This window comes from Amphiura filiformis, chromosome 16 (assembly GCF_039555335.1).
Source record: "Amphiura filiformis chromosome 16, Afil_fr2py, whole genome shotgun sequence".
In the NCBI taxonomy this organism is placed as follows: Eukaryota; Metazoa; Echinodermata; class Ophiuroidea; order Amphilepidida; family Amphiuridae; genus Amphiura; species Amphiura filiformis.
In genome coordinates this window covers 8,883,195-8,903,705 of record NC_092643.1, presented here as the reverse complement: position 1 = coordinate 8,903,705, position 20,511 = coordinate 8,883,195, and the positions used below count along the sequence as shown (strand labels likewise).

General features: G+C 36.1%; 2 protein-coding genes across 10 annotated transcripts in view; both read left to right on the top strand.

Moving 5' to 3' along the window:
* LOC140135502 (septin-7-like) overlaps nucleotides 1-20,511 on the top strand; it is a 92,161-nt gene that overhangs the window by 18,164 nt on the left and 53,486 nt on the right. For all 9 annotated transcript variants that reach the window (XM_072157025.1, XM_072157024.1, XM_072157023.1 and 6 more), the window contains exons 3-4: nucleotides 7,523-7,629; nucleotides 12,035-12,135. In XM_072157025.1, the coding sequence (XP_072013126.1) occupies nucleotides 7,523-7,629; nucleotides 12,035-12,135 (208 nt within the window). The remainder of the gene's footprint in view (nucleotides 1-7,522; nucleotides 7,630-12,034; nucleotides 12,136-20,511) is intronic.
* On the top strand, nucleotides 17,608-19,818 carry LOC140135498 (E3 SUMO-protein ligase ZBED1-like). Its single transcript, XM_072157015.1, has one exon. The coding sequence runs from the start codon at nucleotides 17,937-17,939 to the stop codon at nucleotides 19,800-19,802; it is 1,866 nt and encodes a 621-aa protein (XP_072013116.1). The 5' UTR covers nucleotides 17,608-17,936; the 3' UTR covers nucleotides 19,803-19,818.

Sequence of the window (20,511 nt, the reverse complement as noted above, 5' to 3'; positions counted from 1 at the left end):
TTTCGGCTAGAAACAACACATTTTAGTTGATCATGTGTGTCATCATTGATCATTGATGGTATTTTGCCTGTGATGGTTGAATGAGTCTCAATACCTGGGAATGCAGTTTATTTACTGAACAATCATTTTGGAGAGACCTGGAATTCAGGAATTCAATCAGTTGTACAACAGGATGGAGCATGTGATAAGTTATTTTTACACGAGAACAGAACTTCCCACCGGCTCTTTGATGTGACATTTTCCTTTTTGAGTGTACTCTGTATATTTGATTGGTTTTTAATTGTCAAGTGATGTATCATTCTATAACATGAAATCTATAATGTACATATGACAACATGTACAAAGCCACAAGTATTAGGACATTAATCTTGCGTGCACGTGCACATAACCTATGAAACATGACCTGAACTTCAAATGTCGATGGTAGGGGCCATCTTAATAGAGCTCAGTGAGAATGCACATGATAAACACATCTTGTCATATCTGTCATGTTGCACCCATTTACTTCATTATGGCAAGTCAGAATCACAGGAAGTCTAATTTCTCTCTTAGCCTCATCAAACCAAGTACTATTTGAGTAATCACAGCTATTTTTATCCCTAGAAAGCCCTGTTGTAAGCCCAAGTTCAAGACCACGGTGATCAGAGTCAAAACCAAGTCATTGTAGGTCATTGTAGCGCTAATATTAACACCTCATAGTGTTTTCTTCGTCAACGTTAATTAGTTTAGTTTGGATTAAGACCAAGCTGGTCTGCACATGTAGGACAGAAGTTCAAATTAGGTATGATTACTTCCAAGTGTCTTGTACTTCCATGGTTAGTGTGAGGCAGAGGTTGACCAGGTTGAATCGGTTTTACAATGTACTTAAAATAATATCCCTGGAAATAATAAAAGCGAAAAATTTGATCATAGCAATTGGATGGAGTATTTCACTTGTCAATTGGAACCCGACCCGTGGTTGCCTGGCAATGGTGACAACATTGGGACAGAGAGATGACACAAATATTGTGCCCGCAGAACCAGGTATATCTGCTGGGCCTTGTTTAGGAAGTCCAAAGAGCTGGGAATTTGGGCGGGGACTTAAGTCAGGGCAAAAGGCTGGGGTTGCAGAAATTGCCCGGCTAGTGGAAGTCGAGACTTGGACAGGGTTTTATTCACAAATATTGCCCCATTGGTCAGGGACTTGGTTGGATGGTTTTAATGCATCCCATGTACAAGGCCCAGCCATCCCTGGGTAGCCAGAGCCTGGGACTCCAACTGACAAGTGCATTACATTTCTTAATGTTTCAAGCCAGAAGTGTTTTGTTTTTGTGTTTATTTTGGATTTGTTAGTACTTCTATTATACAGGTATCTGTGTATAATACCGGTATCTTGTATCAACCATAGGAGCCTGTAGATATTTCGATCAAGAAATTCATCTGAAATTTTACAGTCATGGATGAAAGTTCAGTTTTAGAAGCAGGAAGGATACCGAAGCACCTGGAGAAAACCTGCAAAAGCAAGTATCAAGTGGAAATCTACTGCACCGTCTGCACATCAAGTCATCTGGGAATGGCTGGGGATTGAACCTGGGACCTCAGTGGTACCAAGTAAGGACAGAACTGCAGACAATGTTCCTTGGCATGAATATTTTACAAATGATAGTGAATTTGGCAAGTGGCACGGATTCACCAGATAGATTGCTCATGCTCACAAATATTTCCTTCTCCTATTGGCGTGAAAGGAAATCTGTCATTCTTTATTTTGTAAACCTTGGATGCTGATCACCAAAATTAGTGTTATTTCTAAACTGCACAAATGCTGTGCTGTGAAGTTATTTGTGCTTTTACAGTACTACTATCATCATGTTGCTCAATCAAAATTGTGAAACCCATTTTTATAGTGTTTTGTACAAATTTCACATGCCTAGTTCTGAAGTGTATGAAACTATGTAGTTAAGGGGTACTACACCCCTGCCCAATTTTGTGCCTATTTTTGCATTTTTCTCAAAAATTATAGCGCATAGGGGAAAAGTAAGATATGTATATAGGGGCAAGGACTACAACTACTGGACTGGTAATTTTATTTCAGTACAAACAACAGTTGTGGAGTTACCGTCAAAAATGAGGGAAACCAATATTTTATCAATAACTACTTGCCTTGAGTTGCTGAATTTTCAGTGCAGTAGTTGTAGCCTTTGCCCCTATAATATACATATCTTACCTGTCACCAATGCGCTATAATTTTTGAGAAAAATGCTAAAATAGGCACACAATTGGGCAGGTGTAGTACCCCCTTAAATCGTGCATAGCCCATTCCATTGAATAGTCATGTGAATACAAATCTGAAAGTCAAATAGTTATTATGTGTGCATTGCATGCTTGAATTCAAGCATAACAATGTGTTACCTTTTAGACTTGTGGCTGTGTAAAGTCATTTGCAATTTTTATAATACATATATAAAAGAGAACTTAGAAGTGACAGCCAAGTTGTCAAAATTGTCTCGAGATCAAACAATAAATTGCAAGGAAGTGAACTTGTCTACATGCATGAAATAGTGCGGTGCACCTTCTATGTCTGGCAATCTGAAGACTATGGTATTATTAGCATGAAGGGAGGATGCCTAGGTATACATGAAGCAGCTGAGCCAATGTGCCGGGGGAAATAAGACAAGCTTTTTGACTATCTTTATTCCTGGATAATATTCCAAGTTGGGTTTAAAATTAAGTTGGTAAATATTAATAATTAATAACAGTGAATAGCAGAATTGAATTTGCATACTATATTTTTGAACATAAATTCAAATAGGATTTAAAAAAATAATCAGTCTGATATCCCAGTCAGGAAATAAAGCTGAATCAATTCTATCAGGTTTGGCACCAAATATCAATACTACCTATTGATTAATGTTTACATGTACATTATATTATTGGAACAGCCAGATTTCTGTTCCATCCATGATGTAGTCAACTCGTCTATCCTCCAGTGTAACAAATTGATCCATCTCAATGAGAGGAATGATTTCGTCATTAGATTGAAGCGATATACTTTGCCTGATGGCTCATGAGTGAAGATGCTTTCGCTGCTTGGGCCACAAGCTATAATTAGCACACATGTCCAGTGTGGTTAGAGTTGGATTGTCACCTAAACAGTTGGTCAGGTGAAGCGATGCATGCCAATAGATACCCCGATGACAGATGCAGGGCAGGGGTGACGATGAGGATAAACTGATATCATACTCAAAGAGATGATAACAGGGAGGAGGAATCTGAAAAGTAATCTCATTGGAGAATTTCAAGTTTAAAGAGTGTTTTTTTTTAAATAGGATAATGTGAGAGGAACATGAGAGAATCACAAAGCTGCAGATGTAGTCCTGAGTTTGCCTAAGAAATGATGATTGAATTAATTTACTTCCCTAAGCATTTCTAATGAAATTATATGTAAGACAAATATTTCTGGGGAGCATTTGTCTGCATTATAAAGTATGCTACAATTATGTATGCTATGGGAACTCTGATGAAACCTTTTTCAAACAATTGAATCTCCAAGATTCGTATTCAAAGAAATATTACATACATTTCCGAAATTGGATGATGATATTTCATCATAAAAGGGGGGGGGCTGCTACCCCTATACCTCAAAATTTCCTGATCCCTAGCATTCGCTAGAAAGATAGTGCTCAGATCAAGCATTTGGCTTGCATCCTGCACTTTCGCACTTCCAATTTCAGGGTTTTTTCTAAAAGCTACCCCTGCCTTGTTTGTGATGGTACAAAAATCACAACTTCTTTGGAGTGGAGTAAGTTGGGAGGGGGGGGGGAGGATGTGGAAGTGCCCCTTTAAACCAGCCAATGTGTTGATATTCTTGTCAAAGAATGTCACCATGGTTACTTGTGGTTTATCTAGCTAATGGGTTAATTTGTGTGGATTTTCAGGATGAGTTGGCTAGTACACAGCCATCTCTGTTTCACTTGATTAATTTTCCATATTTGTAGCAATACAGGATGCTTTCTATTGCCAACCATATTCCAATATGGAGATAGCATATGTTACAATCATGTCTATTTACCAGTGATTCTGTCATGGTTCATGGAGGATTTGAATGGCATGTTAACTACAGATGGGAAAGTACTCTTTTCAGGTCCAGTGATGTTGTGATAGATGGTATTATGATGATAAATTTTAACATAGGACTGAATTTAATTTGTAGGATCGGTGCATGTTCATGTATGTAAAGCACTGGTACATAGAACTGTACATAGCTTAGCAGGGACGGGAGCAGGCATTTTAGTGTAGGGGGGGGGGCACCAGCAACCCCCCCTGGCTATGCCACTATTAGTACATTACTATCTAGTGATTGGATGGCCAATGATAATATGATATACATGTAGAAATAATGCATTGTAGGTGTATTTGATAGAAACATTCCAGTAGTTTCACTAAAAGGGTTCAGTCACAGTCATGTATTATTTCAAAATAAATCTAAGCATAAATTGTTCAAAACATTTTATTTTTAATGAGCAAAACCAATTATTCTTGATTTTTTTTTAAATTGCACATGTACATACAATGTACATGCCGATAACTACACCTATTGTTTCACTTCATGGATCAGTGTACTAAGGTTGCTATGGTAAATACACTTGTGTTAAGTTCAATGGCCAAACAAAATACTATCTATTTAGTATTCAAACAAACGAAGGAAGTATGAAGTATCCCCTGGCTTTTAAATGCCTTGCCTTGGGAGGAAAAGAGCTCTAGATATTTCAGTATGAAGGAAAGATACTGTACAGAAGAGTGGTTGGATGCAGTGTTTACTCTCTCTGGAAATTGGGTGCGCCAAATGAAACATTTTCTTCCCAAATTGGCCCAATTTTGGCTCAGTAACTCCCCAAATTGACTAATTGTAATACATCATTGCAAATTTGTGTGCGCCAAAAATAATTTTCACTGGGCCAAAATTGAGACATACGGCCTCTGAGTAAACACTGGTTGGATGGTATTGGGCTATTCCAGAAAATAGATGCACATCCCCTATAGAGGAGTTCGGATATCCGGACTTTTTGTCCAGTCGTGACTGTTGGAAATCCAGACTTTTAAAGTGCCCAAAGGCAAAAAAATCCTGCAGAAATAGAGTTTAAAATCAGAAATCCGCAATATGAGAGCTCATTTTCAACATTTCCGTGATTTTTCCTTCATTTGATTGGATTTCCAAGCTTTTTCCAGTAACATTGGCAACTGGAAATCCAGTCGTTTTCAGAAAGCAAACTTGGAAATCCGGACATTTCTTTGATTGAAAATTTACTCCTCTATAGGGGGTGTGCACCTATTTTCTGGAATAGCCCATTATAACACACTGGATGCACTTTTTCATGATACTAATATTCTAACTTTATTCTTGTAAAAAACAAGCAATTAAAAGTAAATACATTTGACACAAATATTTGAAATAATATAACATCCAGGGAACGGTATTAAATTTTGAATATTATATCCAAATCCAACAAGTGGCTTTAGTTTACCTTGAATGTCATCCCTAATTGAGCTGATCTGTGCATGTATCACCTGAGGGCTCCTCTGAATCAACACACCTTGATACCCTACCTGACTTTGACCTAACACAAGGTCATTGTGACAGACCTCAAAATATTACTAGTATCATGATACATTTCTTGTACTAAAATATAACATTGAGCTTTTGTTTTACTGCAGACCACTCTGACCTCTTGGGCAAGGTCACTTATGCTTGAACACAAAAAATTTGAACAAAATTTTACACAAAATTTGATACATTTTTTTATGAACAAATTACAATTTGTTGTACAACCATCATGTTTTGGATACAGATTTGTAATTTATATGGTACTGTACAATGATATGACATTGACCGAAGACATGGTTGTTATACTTCATTACAAAATTTGTCTGATATAAGATAAATTAGTATTTAATTGTTACATGTCTACTTCAGACATGACTTTATGACCAGACTTCAGGTCATTGCCATTCAAATTATGATCAATACAAATGCGATATCAAATTCATTTCAAAATTTACTTGTTTTTATGGCGCCTGTTGAAATGCATAATCAATTACAAATTTAGAGTCACTTTGTTTGGGTGTATAATTATCTTGTTAGATTTCTTAGACACAGACCAAAGTAAGACTACTATTTGTTTTTCATTTATTCATTACAAATTATGATGGAACTGACTGAAATAGAGGTCAGAATTATAGATGGCAATTAGTTGAGGAAGTCTGCAAGTGTCAAGGTGGGCTACATGTACATTGAAGATCAAATTGCAAACTGTAGTATTATTGGTCTCCTATCAAGTATCCAGAAGACTTCACTGACAGAATACTAATCACTAGGAAGATAGCTGGACTGACTGGTCAACTAGAAGCTCGATGAAGAAGATGATGCATTTTGTCACCCAGTCTAAGAGTGGGTACTCAAATTTAACTGAGGCGCAAGAGGTGATCAGAATTATATCCATGTGTTTGTGGACACTGATGGCTTTAACGAAAGTGTTCTTAAAATGTGTAGATAGGGCCGCAAAAAACCCACCCTATTTTACAGGTCCTACAGACACACATTTTCGTTGTGGGAGAATTTTTTTAGATTTTCCTAAAATTATGTAAAATAAGCAATTTTTTTGCCAAAATGTATTGACTTTGACTGGAAAGTTTTAAAAACATTTTCAAAATATGTAAAAAATTTGAAAACATACTTTGAAAATGTTTTGAAAAGTCTGCCCGTTCGTAAAACAGTTTTTTTCTCGTCACATCTAGTAGGTATATTTTGAAAGTCATGTTATTATGAATGGAGAGGAGAAACTTCCATAATTATTCTACATGACAAATTTGATCATTTCCCTCTCAATTTCGATTTGCGGATATAATGTCAATTTGCTCTGATTCAACAATTAGTGTTGGTTCAAAAATATCAAATTATGTCAGCAATAAAAGTCATGCAGAAATTGTTAGTGATACTGGCATTTTGAGTGATAGGCCTATTGATTTTGTACCCATGATGAGTCGGATATGGGTGATAAAATTAATTTTAAATACTTTTTGTATTTATATGATTGTTATGGTTATGTTTCTGAATATTAGTGATTGATTACAAGCTGTTTAATAATAACTTTTGGTTGTATGCAGCTGATGTTTCATCAATGTCAGTGCACTTAGATAATGGCAGTAATTTACCACCGAGTCATTTTTAATATGAATAGAGAAACTTGCATGATTATCCAATTTGAACAAAAATCACAATAATTAGCGATTATTTCATCAGGAAATTACATCACATTACAATTACATCACTTTAAAAAAAAGCTTAAAATTTGGAAGCAAAATGTAAACAGAGTATGAAAAAAAGTCTGACAACCCGCCTTTAATATGACAAAAGGTAAACTGTGTGAAAATCTTAGAAACAAATGCCAGATCTGCCATTATGAACATTTAAAATTGTTAAATACTTACAGTATGAATGTTTTTCTCATAGTATAACCAATTTGCTTCATTTTATGTTTGCTCATAGGTGAATCTGGTTTGGGCAAAAGCACATTGATCAACTCTCTATTCCTGACAGACGTATATTCATCACAGTACCCAGGTCCATCACAACGAATAAAAAAGACAGTAAAGGTAAGCTTTTCTCAAAATACTTCAATTCATTACAAAGGCTATTTAATTAACGAAAGGCAAGCATTTCCCCAATATTACACTTTTTGCAATTACCAAATAAAGTGTATTTGCCAGAGAAGAAATCTGGTATACCCTGCACACAATTTTAACCTTAATCCTAATCTGTAACCCTAACCCTAAACTAACCCCAACCCTAACCCTGACCCTAAAATACAGGGTGTGCAGGGTAAACCAGAATTATACATACATGTAAAACACAGGGTGCGCAGTGTAAACCAGAATTGTACCGAAAACTCTGAAGGTAAGCAACTTTGCACAAAAATAAAGCACAGTATTTTATCTTGTGACAAAAAAATATTGTTGCCACTGTTGTTTTATTTCACTCTACATTGACACTGGCAGTTCTTTGACATAAGTCAAAAGTTATAACCACAAATAATATTGCATAAAAAATGTTGTGTTTGTGGCAAAATATGTTTGGAGTATAAATTGCAGGGGACCCCTCCAACAAAAAAAAGTCTCAAACTTTGTCCAAATGTTTGAATAAAATCCATTTCTGTGACCAAAAATACCACCTTGTCCGACATTGGAAGATTTAGAAGAGGTACAGTAGGATTAGGGAAGTACATCTGATGAATTTTGCCAAAAGTGGGGGATGGGGGCACATGCTCCCCTTTCCCTTTGCGCACGCCAGTAGGCATAACTTACTTGTAAATACTGTAAATGGTTCTTTTTGGCAAAACATTACACATTTACAGGTGCCCCCTTACATCATGTGTACCGGTACCAAGGTACAAAACAAGTAGACTATTATAGTATTATTAATGTTTATGTGTAAATATGCACAGTGAACTCCTTCTACAGGTCATATGGCAGTTACTAAAACATTTCAGTGCCATCTATATAATTGCAATGCATCATAAACCATACATGCAGAAATTTGTACTGCTGTGCAAAAAAAAGGACTCATGAGTCATGAATCACTGCCTCTTTAATTAAACACTCATACTGCAAGATAGTAGGGTTGTGCCTCTATTTCAAATGGTATCATTGGTTTTGTGGAGTCTTTCAAATTTTTTAAAAAATATTAAAGAATTATTAGCTACATAGGCCTACGTGAAAAGAAGCACTAGAACAATTAACAGATTGTGAAAATATTTGAATTGTTAAAATATTGCTAAATTCACAAGTTCAAAAGCAGTAACAGATTCATTGGTCTGAAAGACTATCATTATTCATGCTGTTTGCTGTCATAATATTTGTCATTTTGCACTATAAATAACGAATCACTGTAAATTTGACTATACATTTGAGATATATATTATTTGTTTTACAGTATCTGGAGAAATAATAGTCTGATTTATTAGTTTAATTTAGCATGAAATTAGTCTACACTGTTGTTTGAAATATTTTGAACCATAATGCCCCATGCATACAAGGTATGCAGAGATGACCTGTCACATGTCAGTTTTATGTAGGGCCCTGTAGACAATTTTGATAAAGTTAATCATTGTAGGTAGCAATATTCATTGTTCATGCAGTTGTTCCAATAATAAAATGTATATAAAACGGGAAATGTAACCTTGCTTTTTGCGTTCAGGATCCTAGAGCATGTTCAGAGATCACCTAATACTAGTCATGCTAGTATTAAACATGTCTTGTGACAATAATTATTGTACAATTTTTACAAGTCACAAGACTGAATTTTAGTATCACAGTCAATACAGTTTTCACAAACATCTATAAATGATATTACAGATGCAGAGTAGTACTGGCTCAATGCTGCCAGCTACCCTAGGTCCTGAGCTTGAAAAAGCTGAATACATGGGTAGCCCTAGTTACAAGGCCCCTTTGACTGTGGCCTCTGAAAAGCAATCCAATATCACCCAAGATGTTCCATGCTGCTCTCTTCAGGCTTCAAGATTAAATCATAATGTGATATTTTCTATAGTGATAATGAGGGAGAAAGGCCCTAAATGTAGCTATAATCCTGGGAAGGTTGGCTCACTTTGGCTGTCTTCATGGTCTTTCGGTGCATCTATCCCATTCCCCCCAACTCAATGTTGAATGAAGTCATGTTGTCAGCAGGTCCGTGAGACCACCATTGAAAGATGGGGAGTGGGGAAGGGTGAGATACAGGAGGGATTATACATAAAATGAATGTTTCACTTGACTACCCTTAGTTGATAGGGCACATATTTCAATATTGTTTAGTACAAGTGTACGAACTATTTATTCCAGGATTGCGGAAGAGCTGATATTTACATGGGCTGAATCAATGCTTTGAGGCCCACTCGCATTTTGTGCTTGCAATTAGAGGGTAATCTGTATTGAAGGAACTGAGTCTGGTGTAAAAGCCAATGATTTAGCAGTATATTGCTAGAGCTATATGAATTTTAGTCTGCATTGCATTTGTCCTCACATGCCCAGACATCCTGAAGTATTATGCTTGTCCCATTTTGCAAAACATGAACTCTCATAAACTACACACAAGTAATGTCAGTGGCCGCACAGTATCGGTTGTTTTAAAATAGCAACATAGATTGTGAGCTAAGAAAATTCTGACACTTGATAATGTTGCTGGTTTCCAGTAGCTCTTTTAGCAGGAGCACCAGCTGATAAAATGCCCATGGCATACTACTCTATCCATATACGGTCAATGTAGAGTCTGGCACAGAATAAAGTCTTGTATTGTCATGGCGGAAACTGTAGCGGAGTTTGCTACAAGGCAAAGATCACTGATGACAATGATAAATTTCATTTCAATGTAGTAATGATTGTATGTGTAATGTTTCTCTTACTGTGATAGGATGCCCTTGAAGGCAAGTGTATACTGTAGAATGCAAGCATAAATTTTCACAGATACGTTTCGGAATGCCAAAATTATGTCATCTCATATCCATTTCCAGTCTTATGCTGAGAGGCGAGAACTCTAGTTCCTAGGAAAGGTAATTTGATCATTAAAGGGATGCTGGTTGTGGCAAGCAAGGTATAGGAATAAAATTGATTGCATACCCAAATACACAGTTCACCGACCTAAATCTCAACTTGAAATTGACCTTATGATTGGGGATGAGTTTTGATACCCCATAAAACCTTGACGACTACTGTTCGTATCATCGCATGTAATCATACAGTTAGGTTGTCTTTGTGGATTGGCATGTCAGTAGCGAGAGCTCCTGCTATTCTTGTGGTGTTGTACATGTAGAGACGCTGAGATTTCTGTGAACTGTGAAAGATGATCCAATTAGTGATAATTTGAAAATAGCATTAGAATTGCGTGATGTCATAAAGAAAGCGGAATTAAATTGTTTGCTGAGGGAGAAGAATTGGGTTAAATTGCTTGTTGAGGGAGAAGAATAAGTTGCCAAAAACATGCCGAAATAGTATATTGTGTTTCATTGTGCATTTCACATGAAATGCTGTTATTATACATGTTTAGATTTAATTGAGTGTTTTCGTCATTATTTTAACATTCAAATGGATCTAGGTAACTTGTCAAGAAGGAAGCTGAATCTGTGTGTTGTGGTTCATTACTGTGTTGTTAGCTGTAAAAGCAGTGGCTCTGGAACCAGAGGGCCTCCCCCCCATAATTTGGCGGCTGTGGAAAAGTACCATTGCCCCCACCCCATAACTTGCTTTGCTCCAATTGGAGGCACTCAGTTAGTTAGCTGGTTATTCTATCCTAACAAAAATGATGTCAAAATATTGTCCTCCTTTAAACCGGATCCACTGCCATTACATCACGTACATCTTTACCCTCAGGTAGGAGGAATGAAGGTCAGATTGGCGTTCTAATTTTCATTCCGAAATAGCCTAAAAATTGTCATCGATTGGCTGATTGGTTGTGCCCTGCAGGTGAAGTTGTTTGGTAGATGAGGTTCATTGGCATTAAGAGGATTAAAATCATTTTAAAGCCTATGAAAATTGATTATCTGTACATGTGTGTATTAATATTTACCAGTATCTCCAACAACGTCTCAAAATAGAAAATAATCTGTCTGTGGTCATACGTGACATGATCAAGTGGAATGAGTTGAATGTCGCTAATATTGTTTTTGAGATAAGCAAAAACAATGTTCAAATTCTTTTGTTTTATATTGTTTTCAGCTATTGGTAAATTGCTCATACCTTGGTAACCAGATGTCCGATTTTGATGGGGTTTGCATCAAAATGTAGCATTTGTAATCTGCCAGAAATTTATGTAAACAACTTCAAATTGAAAATTGTGGACATGTGACTCGTTCCCCTTTATCATGTCACATAGATGTTAATTTTATATCATAATATATCAAGTTGTTCTACAATATTGTAGTAGAAACTGACACAGGTTGGCTGAACACATTTTTGATTAGAATATTTAAGTAATGATAAATGTTTGTTTGTCTGTTTGTTTGTATTGCAGGTAGAGACATCACAAGTACTTCTTAAAGAAAATGGTGTACAGTTGCGACTCACAATTGTTGACACACCAGGGTTTGGGGATCAAGTGGACAATAGTAATTGGTAAGGAAATAATATTCTTTGACTTTTCTCCCCTCCCCCACCCACCCACCGCCTCCAAATTACCAAAAGGATATTCGCACAAATAAGGGTTAAGATATAGTTATGTCGTATGAGCGTTTTTTTTCCCAGCAGCAAAAAATGTTTCGGTGTTTTCTGCAGCAACAAGCATCAAGCAGTCGAGATCTGTAAATCAGGAAACACTTGCAAACAAGACCTGTCTTTAAAAAGACAATGTGGTTAAGCAGGGACTGTGCAATAATTAAGTGTACCCCCAGGTGATGAATTTTCAAAATGGTCTACCAAAAATTCTTTCTAAAGGTATGTAGCGCTCTCTGGAATATGTTGTGGACGTCCATGTTTTTTGTTTGTCCATGTTTTATAAACTTAAATTCACAGAAAATTCATGGTTGTGGGTGAAAATAAACACATAAGTAAAAGGAATTTAAATGGTCAAAAGCATGGCACCACTTTGAGATTGGCAAGTGACAACGGAGAGAAGTTGCATTTTATTTTAGTTTTTAACAATGGACTTCTTCAGGCATAACATGACTTTATATCAACAAATATGCTTGTTATGTTATTTCCTCATTCCAAGCCAGTAAAATCTTTCTAGTTGAATGCTTTTCAAAGGCATCAATTGTATATTCCAATGTCAAGTGATTGAAAGCGATATCTATGTATTTTATGCATTAATTGGGTCGAGGCAAAGTACTCTTTGCTTGGATGAGCAATATTCTATTTTGTTCTAGTTATTGTGATAATTTCAAAATGTTGTTTCATTTAAACATTGTTTCATTCAAATGTTGTATGAGTGTGTGTATGTGTGTAAACTTATATGTGGGTGAGCACAAGTACAAGTACTTGTATGTGACCCATATTATTAAAACCACCATCGTTGAATGGGGAAAAGCAGGAGTTTGACCCTGCCAAGTTCCAACTTTCCATCTTCTGCATTTCTTTGGTATTCTTTTTCCAGGAAAATTATCAAGTTTTTCATCCTTGTGCCAAAATTTCCACACAAAGAGCTTTTTGGTTTCCCACATTTTTTAGGCTTGCTTTCCAAGTTCAATTTTAATATTCTGTACATTGTGTAGTATTAAAATGCACCATAAATTGAAATTGATAATCGGAGTGCTATGTGTTTCTCAAGGCAATCAATAACAAAATGTTGTATAAAAATTACATACGGTACTAGAAGTTCAACTTTTGCAATTGTTAATTGTGAATAATTAATATATAAAATGCAATATTAAATCAAAACAAAAATACAATCAGCAGAGCCTGTGCTGGTCAGATATTAATTAAATACACTCTGGGCTATAATTATTGCATCTGGTAATGCAAGTCTTCAGCGGATCAATTATTTAAATGCCCTCTTAGCATCTTGGTGTGAAGAGTCTTAAAAATTAATAAAAAGTTCAATTAACATTTGTATTCACAAGCTGGGAATAAAATATGCACGACCAGGAATGTCCGTGTATGTGACTGTCCCATTCTCAGTTTAAATGTTTTATTTTTTGTTTAGTTTTGTTTTAAGAAAGCAGGTCACCAACAAATGCAGCACTTTTAAATCACAGCTACCTTATTCTAGCTACAGCTTAAATAAATCAAATTTGTAAAACAACCCTCCATTTTTTTCATATTTTATTTTTGCGGTGGACGAATTATATTTTCTGCAGCAGGTAGGTGCACACACCTGTTTTTTGAAATAAATTTAATCAACTTTCCCTCACCCAGGAACCCACGGTACCGCATGCTGCCGTAACAACAAATAGTGAGTTGTTGTGAATTTTATTTTTTCAGGTTGTTATTTTTTTTTCTCCTAAACTATGCTGCAATTTTTGTATGCTTTAGCTTTTAAAAATTCTTATTTTATTTTGCACAATTTCAAACTAGTTAATGGAATATTTTATGTATGTTTTATTTTTGGAATAAATAAGCAATAATAATTATAAAAAGTATCAATATTAGAATAAAAACAACAAATATTTTAGTCAGTGGTTCAGCTTGATTATAATTTTGCTTTGGTCTTATTTCCATTTCATGCACACGCAAATAAACCTTTAATTTTGCAGAGTTTAGCTTTCAAAATTCAAATTGCTATGGCGACTTGTTTCTTTGCTCCCTGGCTTTTGCTTAATTTAATTTCAATACACTTCTGATTTCATAGTAGAAAAGAATTGTCCTTGTCAAATGTGTAATTGTTCAAATTTACAAACAAATGTTCAAGAAATGATTGGCATTCATGTACACGGACTCAAGGATGTGCAACTTTGTTTTTCAGCAACAAACATTTTGAAACATCTTCACCAAAATAAATCAATTACGTAATAAGCAGTGGGGAAAATCCACAAAGATTTGACTAAAGTCAACAATGAGGCAGGAAACGATGTTTTTGAAATTGTCAGTTTTATTTGTATATTGTTGTATTTGTTTTATCGTTTTTGTTGTAGTTTTTGTTTTATAAATTTAACCCTTTTCTGCCTTTAAAAGTTCAACTCAATATTACACCCTATTTGTCTAGTATATCAGCACTGTTAAAGTCGGTTTTTAATTTTTATGTAGATTTAGTATTACTGATATTTTATGCTGTATATATCTGTATAATTATGTAACAGTAATGCACAACTAATATTACAATCACCACTTTGAAACTTAGTAGATTTTGTGCATACCTTTCTCTTTACACTTAATGGACCACAAGAGCCTCATCCCAATGGCATAGTCCAATAACCTCAATTACATATTAATCATAGTGCAAAATTTGACCTTAAGTTGCAGAATATGAGTTTTTGTACCAAAATCTTCAAAGGTCATGCAATGAATGTACAAATGTATTGGGGTTTGAGAACTTTTCCCCTGATAGATGAGCATTGTGGATCCTAGTGATATTCACATACTCTTTCTTCACTATAAGGAAATGCAGAACACTCGGTCTAAATTGAATTACATGCCATGATAATTCAAAGATATCCTGAATGGAAATGTCCCTACAGCATCCAAGACAAAAATAAAACCATGATGCGCAGGGAACATATCTGAAGTTTTGTTTGTTGATATTATGCTAGAGCTCAAAATACATGAGGCTATGGGCGAACCAACATTTTTTTCACAAAGCTCTTGTGAAAAGTAGAATTGACCTGAAACTTTTCCTCTTTTTAGTAGATTTCAGCTTTTTATGTTGATCAAATTTACGAGTTTATTTTGAGCCCAATTTGAGTCATTTTACCACTGTTTTCAGCTTCTTCTTTTTTTAGCATTTTCAGTGTTTTTCACTAAAGGTTAGTTTCAGGTCTGAGAATTTGTCAATGGGCAAAAGAAAAACACATTAGGTCTACATTTCATAGAATTTTTTTAAACTAGCCCCAGTCCCCAGGTTGAAATCAAAGATGTATTTTGATCCCCTGCATCATAATATGAATGAAACAAATTAAAATATATCAGAGTGTTGTCTTTAAAAGGGTGAGGAAGGAATTTCTTCACAAATATAAAAAAAATGTATTTTATCCTTTCCTGTCATGAAATTTAACTCCTGAAAATCAACTTATTTACTAGTACCTAATTTTACCATGCATTTCTATACCACCTCTTTTAACCTCCAGTTTTATCCCTTACCAATGCTTACTGAGATAGCATGAAGTATGTGTATTTCTTTGCAGGGATCCAGATCTGAACAACATTGCACAATTTGTTTTTCAAAATAATCAAAATTTAATAACAAATGTTTAAAACAAAAAGATTTTAAAACTCATGAAATTCTTAATCTGTCTGTGGCAAAATTAGGGCACAACAAGATAACGACGCACACACAGACACACACAGCGTTGTTCAGGGATCCCACTTGAAACGGAATGACTCATCCTCTCAACATGCTTGAATTTTATTCTTAATATGCATCAATAAGTAATTTATAACAGGCATGGTGTGCATCCGTTGGTGTCCCTCCCTGTACTAGCATGGGATGAATGTTTTATAAGACAAATGCTCGAAATGACAAGCATTTAAACTGTCAGTAATGGTATAGTGTTTAATACGGTAATTACATCAGAAAATGACTATTGAAATTGAAATGATCTATTGAAATGGTCGGAGCAAACATGTTCCCTAGCAAAATATTCACATTATTTGAAAAAAAATAGAAATATATGAAGAGCTTTGTTGCAAAACCCCTTACATCCACTTTTGACTTTTTGAGAAAAACAGCTTTTTTTAATTGTGCAAGTATTACTTGTTCGATTTGATTCAATTTGGGATTGGATAAAGTGTTGATGAATAGAAACTAAAAGAATAGGTTTGGGACAAATTTCAAGGCTTCCTATTTATTTTATTATTTCTTTTATATCGCACCTTTTGTGGATGTAAGGGTTTTGCAACAAAATAAATTTACCCCTTTTCTAGAAACCACCTTTGCAATCAAATTTGAGCCCATTTGTTTGCACTACATTATGTAACTTGACTAATGCTTTGAAAATCAAAATAAAAAATTGAAATATCTCATTTACTTTTTTAATTATGAATTTTTAATTAAATTAAGGAAAATGGCATTTTTGGGTATTTCGAAGCTACACCTTTTGTTAATTAAAATGATTTTTTCAAACATAGTGACTTTGGGTCCTGTTGGTTTTAATAGGTAAAGAACATTCCAGGCTACCATTATACATCAAAAAATTTAAAACAAAACAATTCTATATTCATTTTAAGTTCAAATTTCCGGAAATTACCTAAGATTTCCCAAACGGGAAATATGCGATAACTTTGGAAGGGAAGGTAGTATGAAGGTCAAACAACCACCAAAATGTGTATTTTTATCCACACTATAATATTATGCCAATAACTCAATTTGGCCAAAAGTGGATGTAAGGGGTTTTGAAACAAAGCTCTTCATATGTTTAAAAATTGTTTTTGTATTTCTAAGACAATACCAAAAGGGTGTTTTTCCCCCTTTGCGTTTGTTATTTTAAAATATTTGTTACAACATGGTATTTATTTGTAATGTTCGATGAAAGTTTTTCTCGTTCAAATTCGTAACTACCATAGTTTCAAAAATGTGTGTAAAAAGCAGAATTAATATTTCAGAAAATCTTGTTTTAGCGCTTGATATTTCTCTCGTTTTTATTAATTGCAAATGGACAGGTTAATATTTAACACATTTGTAAATAGCTATTATTGCAACAGTACAAGGGTCTATGAGGAGTCACCTAAAATAATTTGTGTTTTTTTTTGTCAGACCAATGTGGCAACACTGCCTATGCATGTACATGTGCAATCAGAGGAAGCCGTGTCCCCATACATGCATGTGCTTTGTGTATAGTATACATCATATGCCTGCACAAAGAGTCTAACCTGAACTTTGCCCTCTGACCTTCCACCTGCTCAGTGGCAAAGTGAGCAGACATGTTGTGTTCATGCTGATCACTACAGACATTGTTAGCTATTGATTGTGTTGTTTTCTTTCTGCATGTACACAACAAATGTTTGAAGCAAGATTTATATCGCTGTAATACTGCTGAATTATTTAATTTGTGTATGATTGTGAAGGGCTTTCACGCTGACATGCCTGGAGAACTTTAAGCTGATTGACTTTCAATTTTAAGCTTACCTGACCTGTGTACATTTACATATTATATACTGCATGACTGGCCAACAATATAAAGGAAGCTAATGGATGATGTGACCTTGTAGATTGTAATACTAGTCTACATGTTACATGTATTAAAATCGATGCTCTGCTACCTGTACAACAACATATTGCGTTTGAAAAACAAGCTTTTGAAGACTTTTGTTGGAACTGTACAATCATAATGGCATCCAATAACAGCCAACCAGGGAAATTCTACTTAACCTCCAAAATCTCTATCGTCTGGAAGTATTTCACCAAAGAAAACCCCAAGCTTGTGAAATGCAAGGTGTGTCAAAAACTGCTACGCTATTCCGGGGGAACCACCGCTATGCGCACACACTTGGATAGACTCCATTCATTTGTCGTTGCCATGGCAGGAGACACTCTCACCCAATCGCCTACTGATGTCCTTGCTTCTGGAAGACGTGTACTACAAGCTGATGAGAGCAGTAACGCAGCAGCTAGCTCAAACAGTATAGCGCCACCAGGAGGTAGAGATCACAGCGAGGAAACGGTGACAGAAGCGATATTGTCGTACATCACACATGATATGTTATCGTTGTCAGTCGTTGATGGAGTAGGTTTCAAGAGATTTCTCCAGGTCTTGGAGCCAACTTATAAAATTCCATCTGTGCAGTACTTTGAAGATCTTTTGCGCACGAAATACATGTCGGGTCGAACCAAACTGAAAACTTTGATTCAAGATACTGACACTGTGGCTCTGTCTTGTTACACCGTGGTAGGAGCCACCTCGGAGGCCCTTGTAATCATGGTTCACCTGGTTAGCAGTGAGCATAGCGTACAGAGTTACATTTTGTCAGTGAGTGAAATTGGGGAACCCGATGATAGAAGTGCAGAGGATATACTTCAGCTTGTAATTGATAACTTATCAGAGTATGACATCGACGAGGGGATGATTAGTGCTGTTGTACATGATGACTCTAAGGAGATGGCAGAGGCTATGGATTTGCTGAAACAAGCCATGAACTGCGAGCCCATGAAATGTATGGGGGTATTGCTCAATGAATGTATCAGTTCAGCTTTTGTTTTTCCCGATATCAATGGAACCATAATTGCAGCGAGAAGCATAGCGAGTTACTTTAAACCTGGTACCCCAGCTGTGGCAGAGTTGGAAAAGCATGCTGGACAACAATATAGCATCGTACAGCAGGATTTGACCCATCACTGGACTAGCATCTTTGAAATGTGCATGTCTCTCTCAAAGCAGCAAGAATTCATATCATTTGCAATTGAAGTTCTGAAGAAAGATGACGAAGTCAAAGATGTATGCCTTAATTTGACAGACCAACAGTGGGAAACGATCCATGCCATAGTCAAAGTGCTGACGCCTCTTGCTAGGGCTGTAAACGTACTCGCTCAAGAACAATTTGTGTCAGTCTCCAGCTTGCGCGCCATTCTTCGGTCAATGGAGAAAAAGCTTGAAGTGGAAGACGATGACCCGGCATCAATGCGCAAACTGAAAGAGACTATTCATGCGTCCATGAAAGAATGCTTCCAGTTGGAGGCATTACTGGAGAAACCAATGGCAGGCACAATCGCTGCTGCTTTAGATCCACGTCACAGGACGTTGAAGTATCACACACCAGAACAGCAGCGGCAGATGCAAGATTCATTGGGTCAAGTTGTTGAAAGTCAGCGACAGCAAACGGAACCAGAGGAAATGGAAGACACAGCTCCACCAACTAAACGACGCAAGTCAGGGATGACAGATCTGCTTGGATCTGACTCGGAAGATTCCGACGACGAATCTAAGCAGCATAATCGCGTGGAAACTGAAATTCAAGCTTACACTCATGAAAAGGTGATGTCTAAAGAGATAGATCCGCTAGAATGGTGGCATCAAAACGAATCGCGTTATCCAATTCTAGCATCGGCTGCTAGGGGGTATCTTTGTATCCCGTGTACTGCTGCTTTGCCAAGAGATGCCTTTACTAAGAATCAGAGCACCATCAAATCAGATTCTCCAGAACCAAATCCTGATCTGGTTGAGTGCCTTGTGTTTCTGAACCACAATAAAAAACTCTAATACTATCTGAACTTTAATACATCACAACTATTCCTATAGAAAGTACAGGAGCTAAGTGTTGTTAATCAGTGATGCATAGTGTGTCAAATTCGTCATGCCTAGAACTTGCACGTAAACTCTCTTTGTTGGAGGTAGCAGCTAAACATTACCACTTTATTGAATCTTTAGTTTCATTGCTGATATCAACTGAGAAATCACTGATCTTGTTAGATTGAGTGGCAATGACAAACGGACATTCTGAATCAAGAATCAGGTGAATTAGACACTGTCTTTAGCTTGTTTTGGGTGTTGAAAGGGATTCAGTCCTGTTTGTTTCACCATTGTTCATCACTCATGTACAACTCTCTTCCCACATGTCTGTGTGGTTTTAGCTTTGGCAGCTAAAGCTGCCCTCACGCTGTAAACCATGCAGACGATGCGAAAGCATCATTGTTAATCGGTGATGAACAACAGTGAAACATGATTGAAACCCTGTCTTATCTGTAGAACATTATTTTGTACATACATTTGGACATATTGTGTTTACTGTTAATAGAGGAACAGAAAAGCAAATGGTTATGTCAATACTTGACAGGGCTGAGAATTTATTCTTGCAACAATATCTCTTGAACTTTAATATGTCAAAGGGAGTCTTGAACCTACTCTCCTCAAGCCCTTCACCTTGGTTCACTCCGGGGAGGGCACTTCAATATGAAATGGATATAGGTGT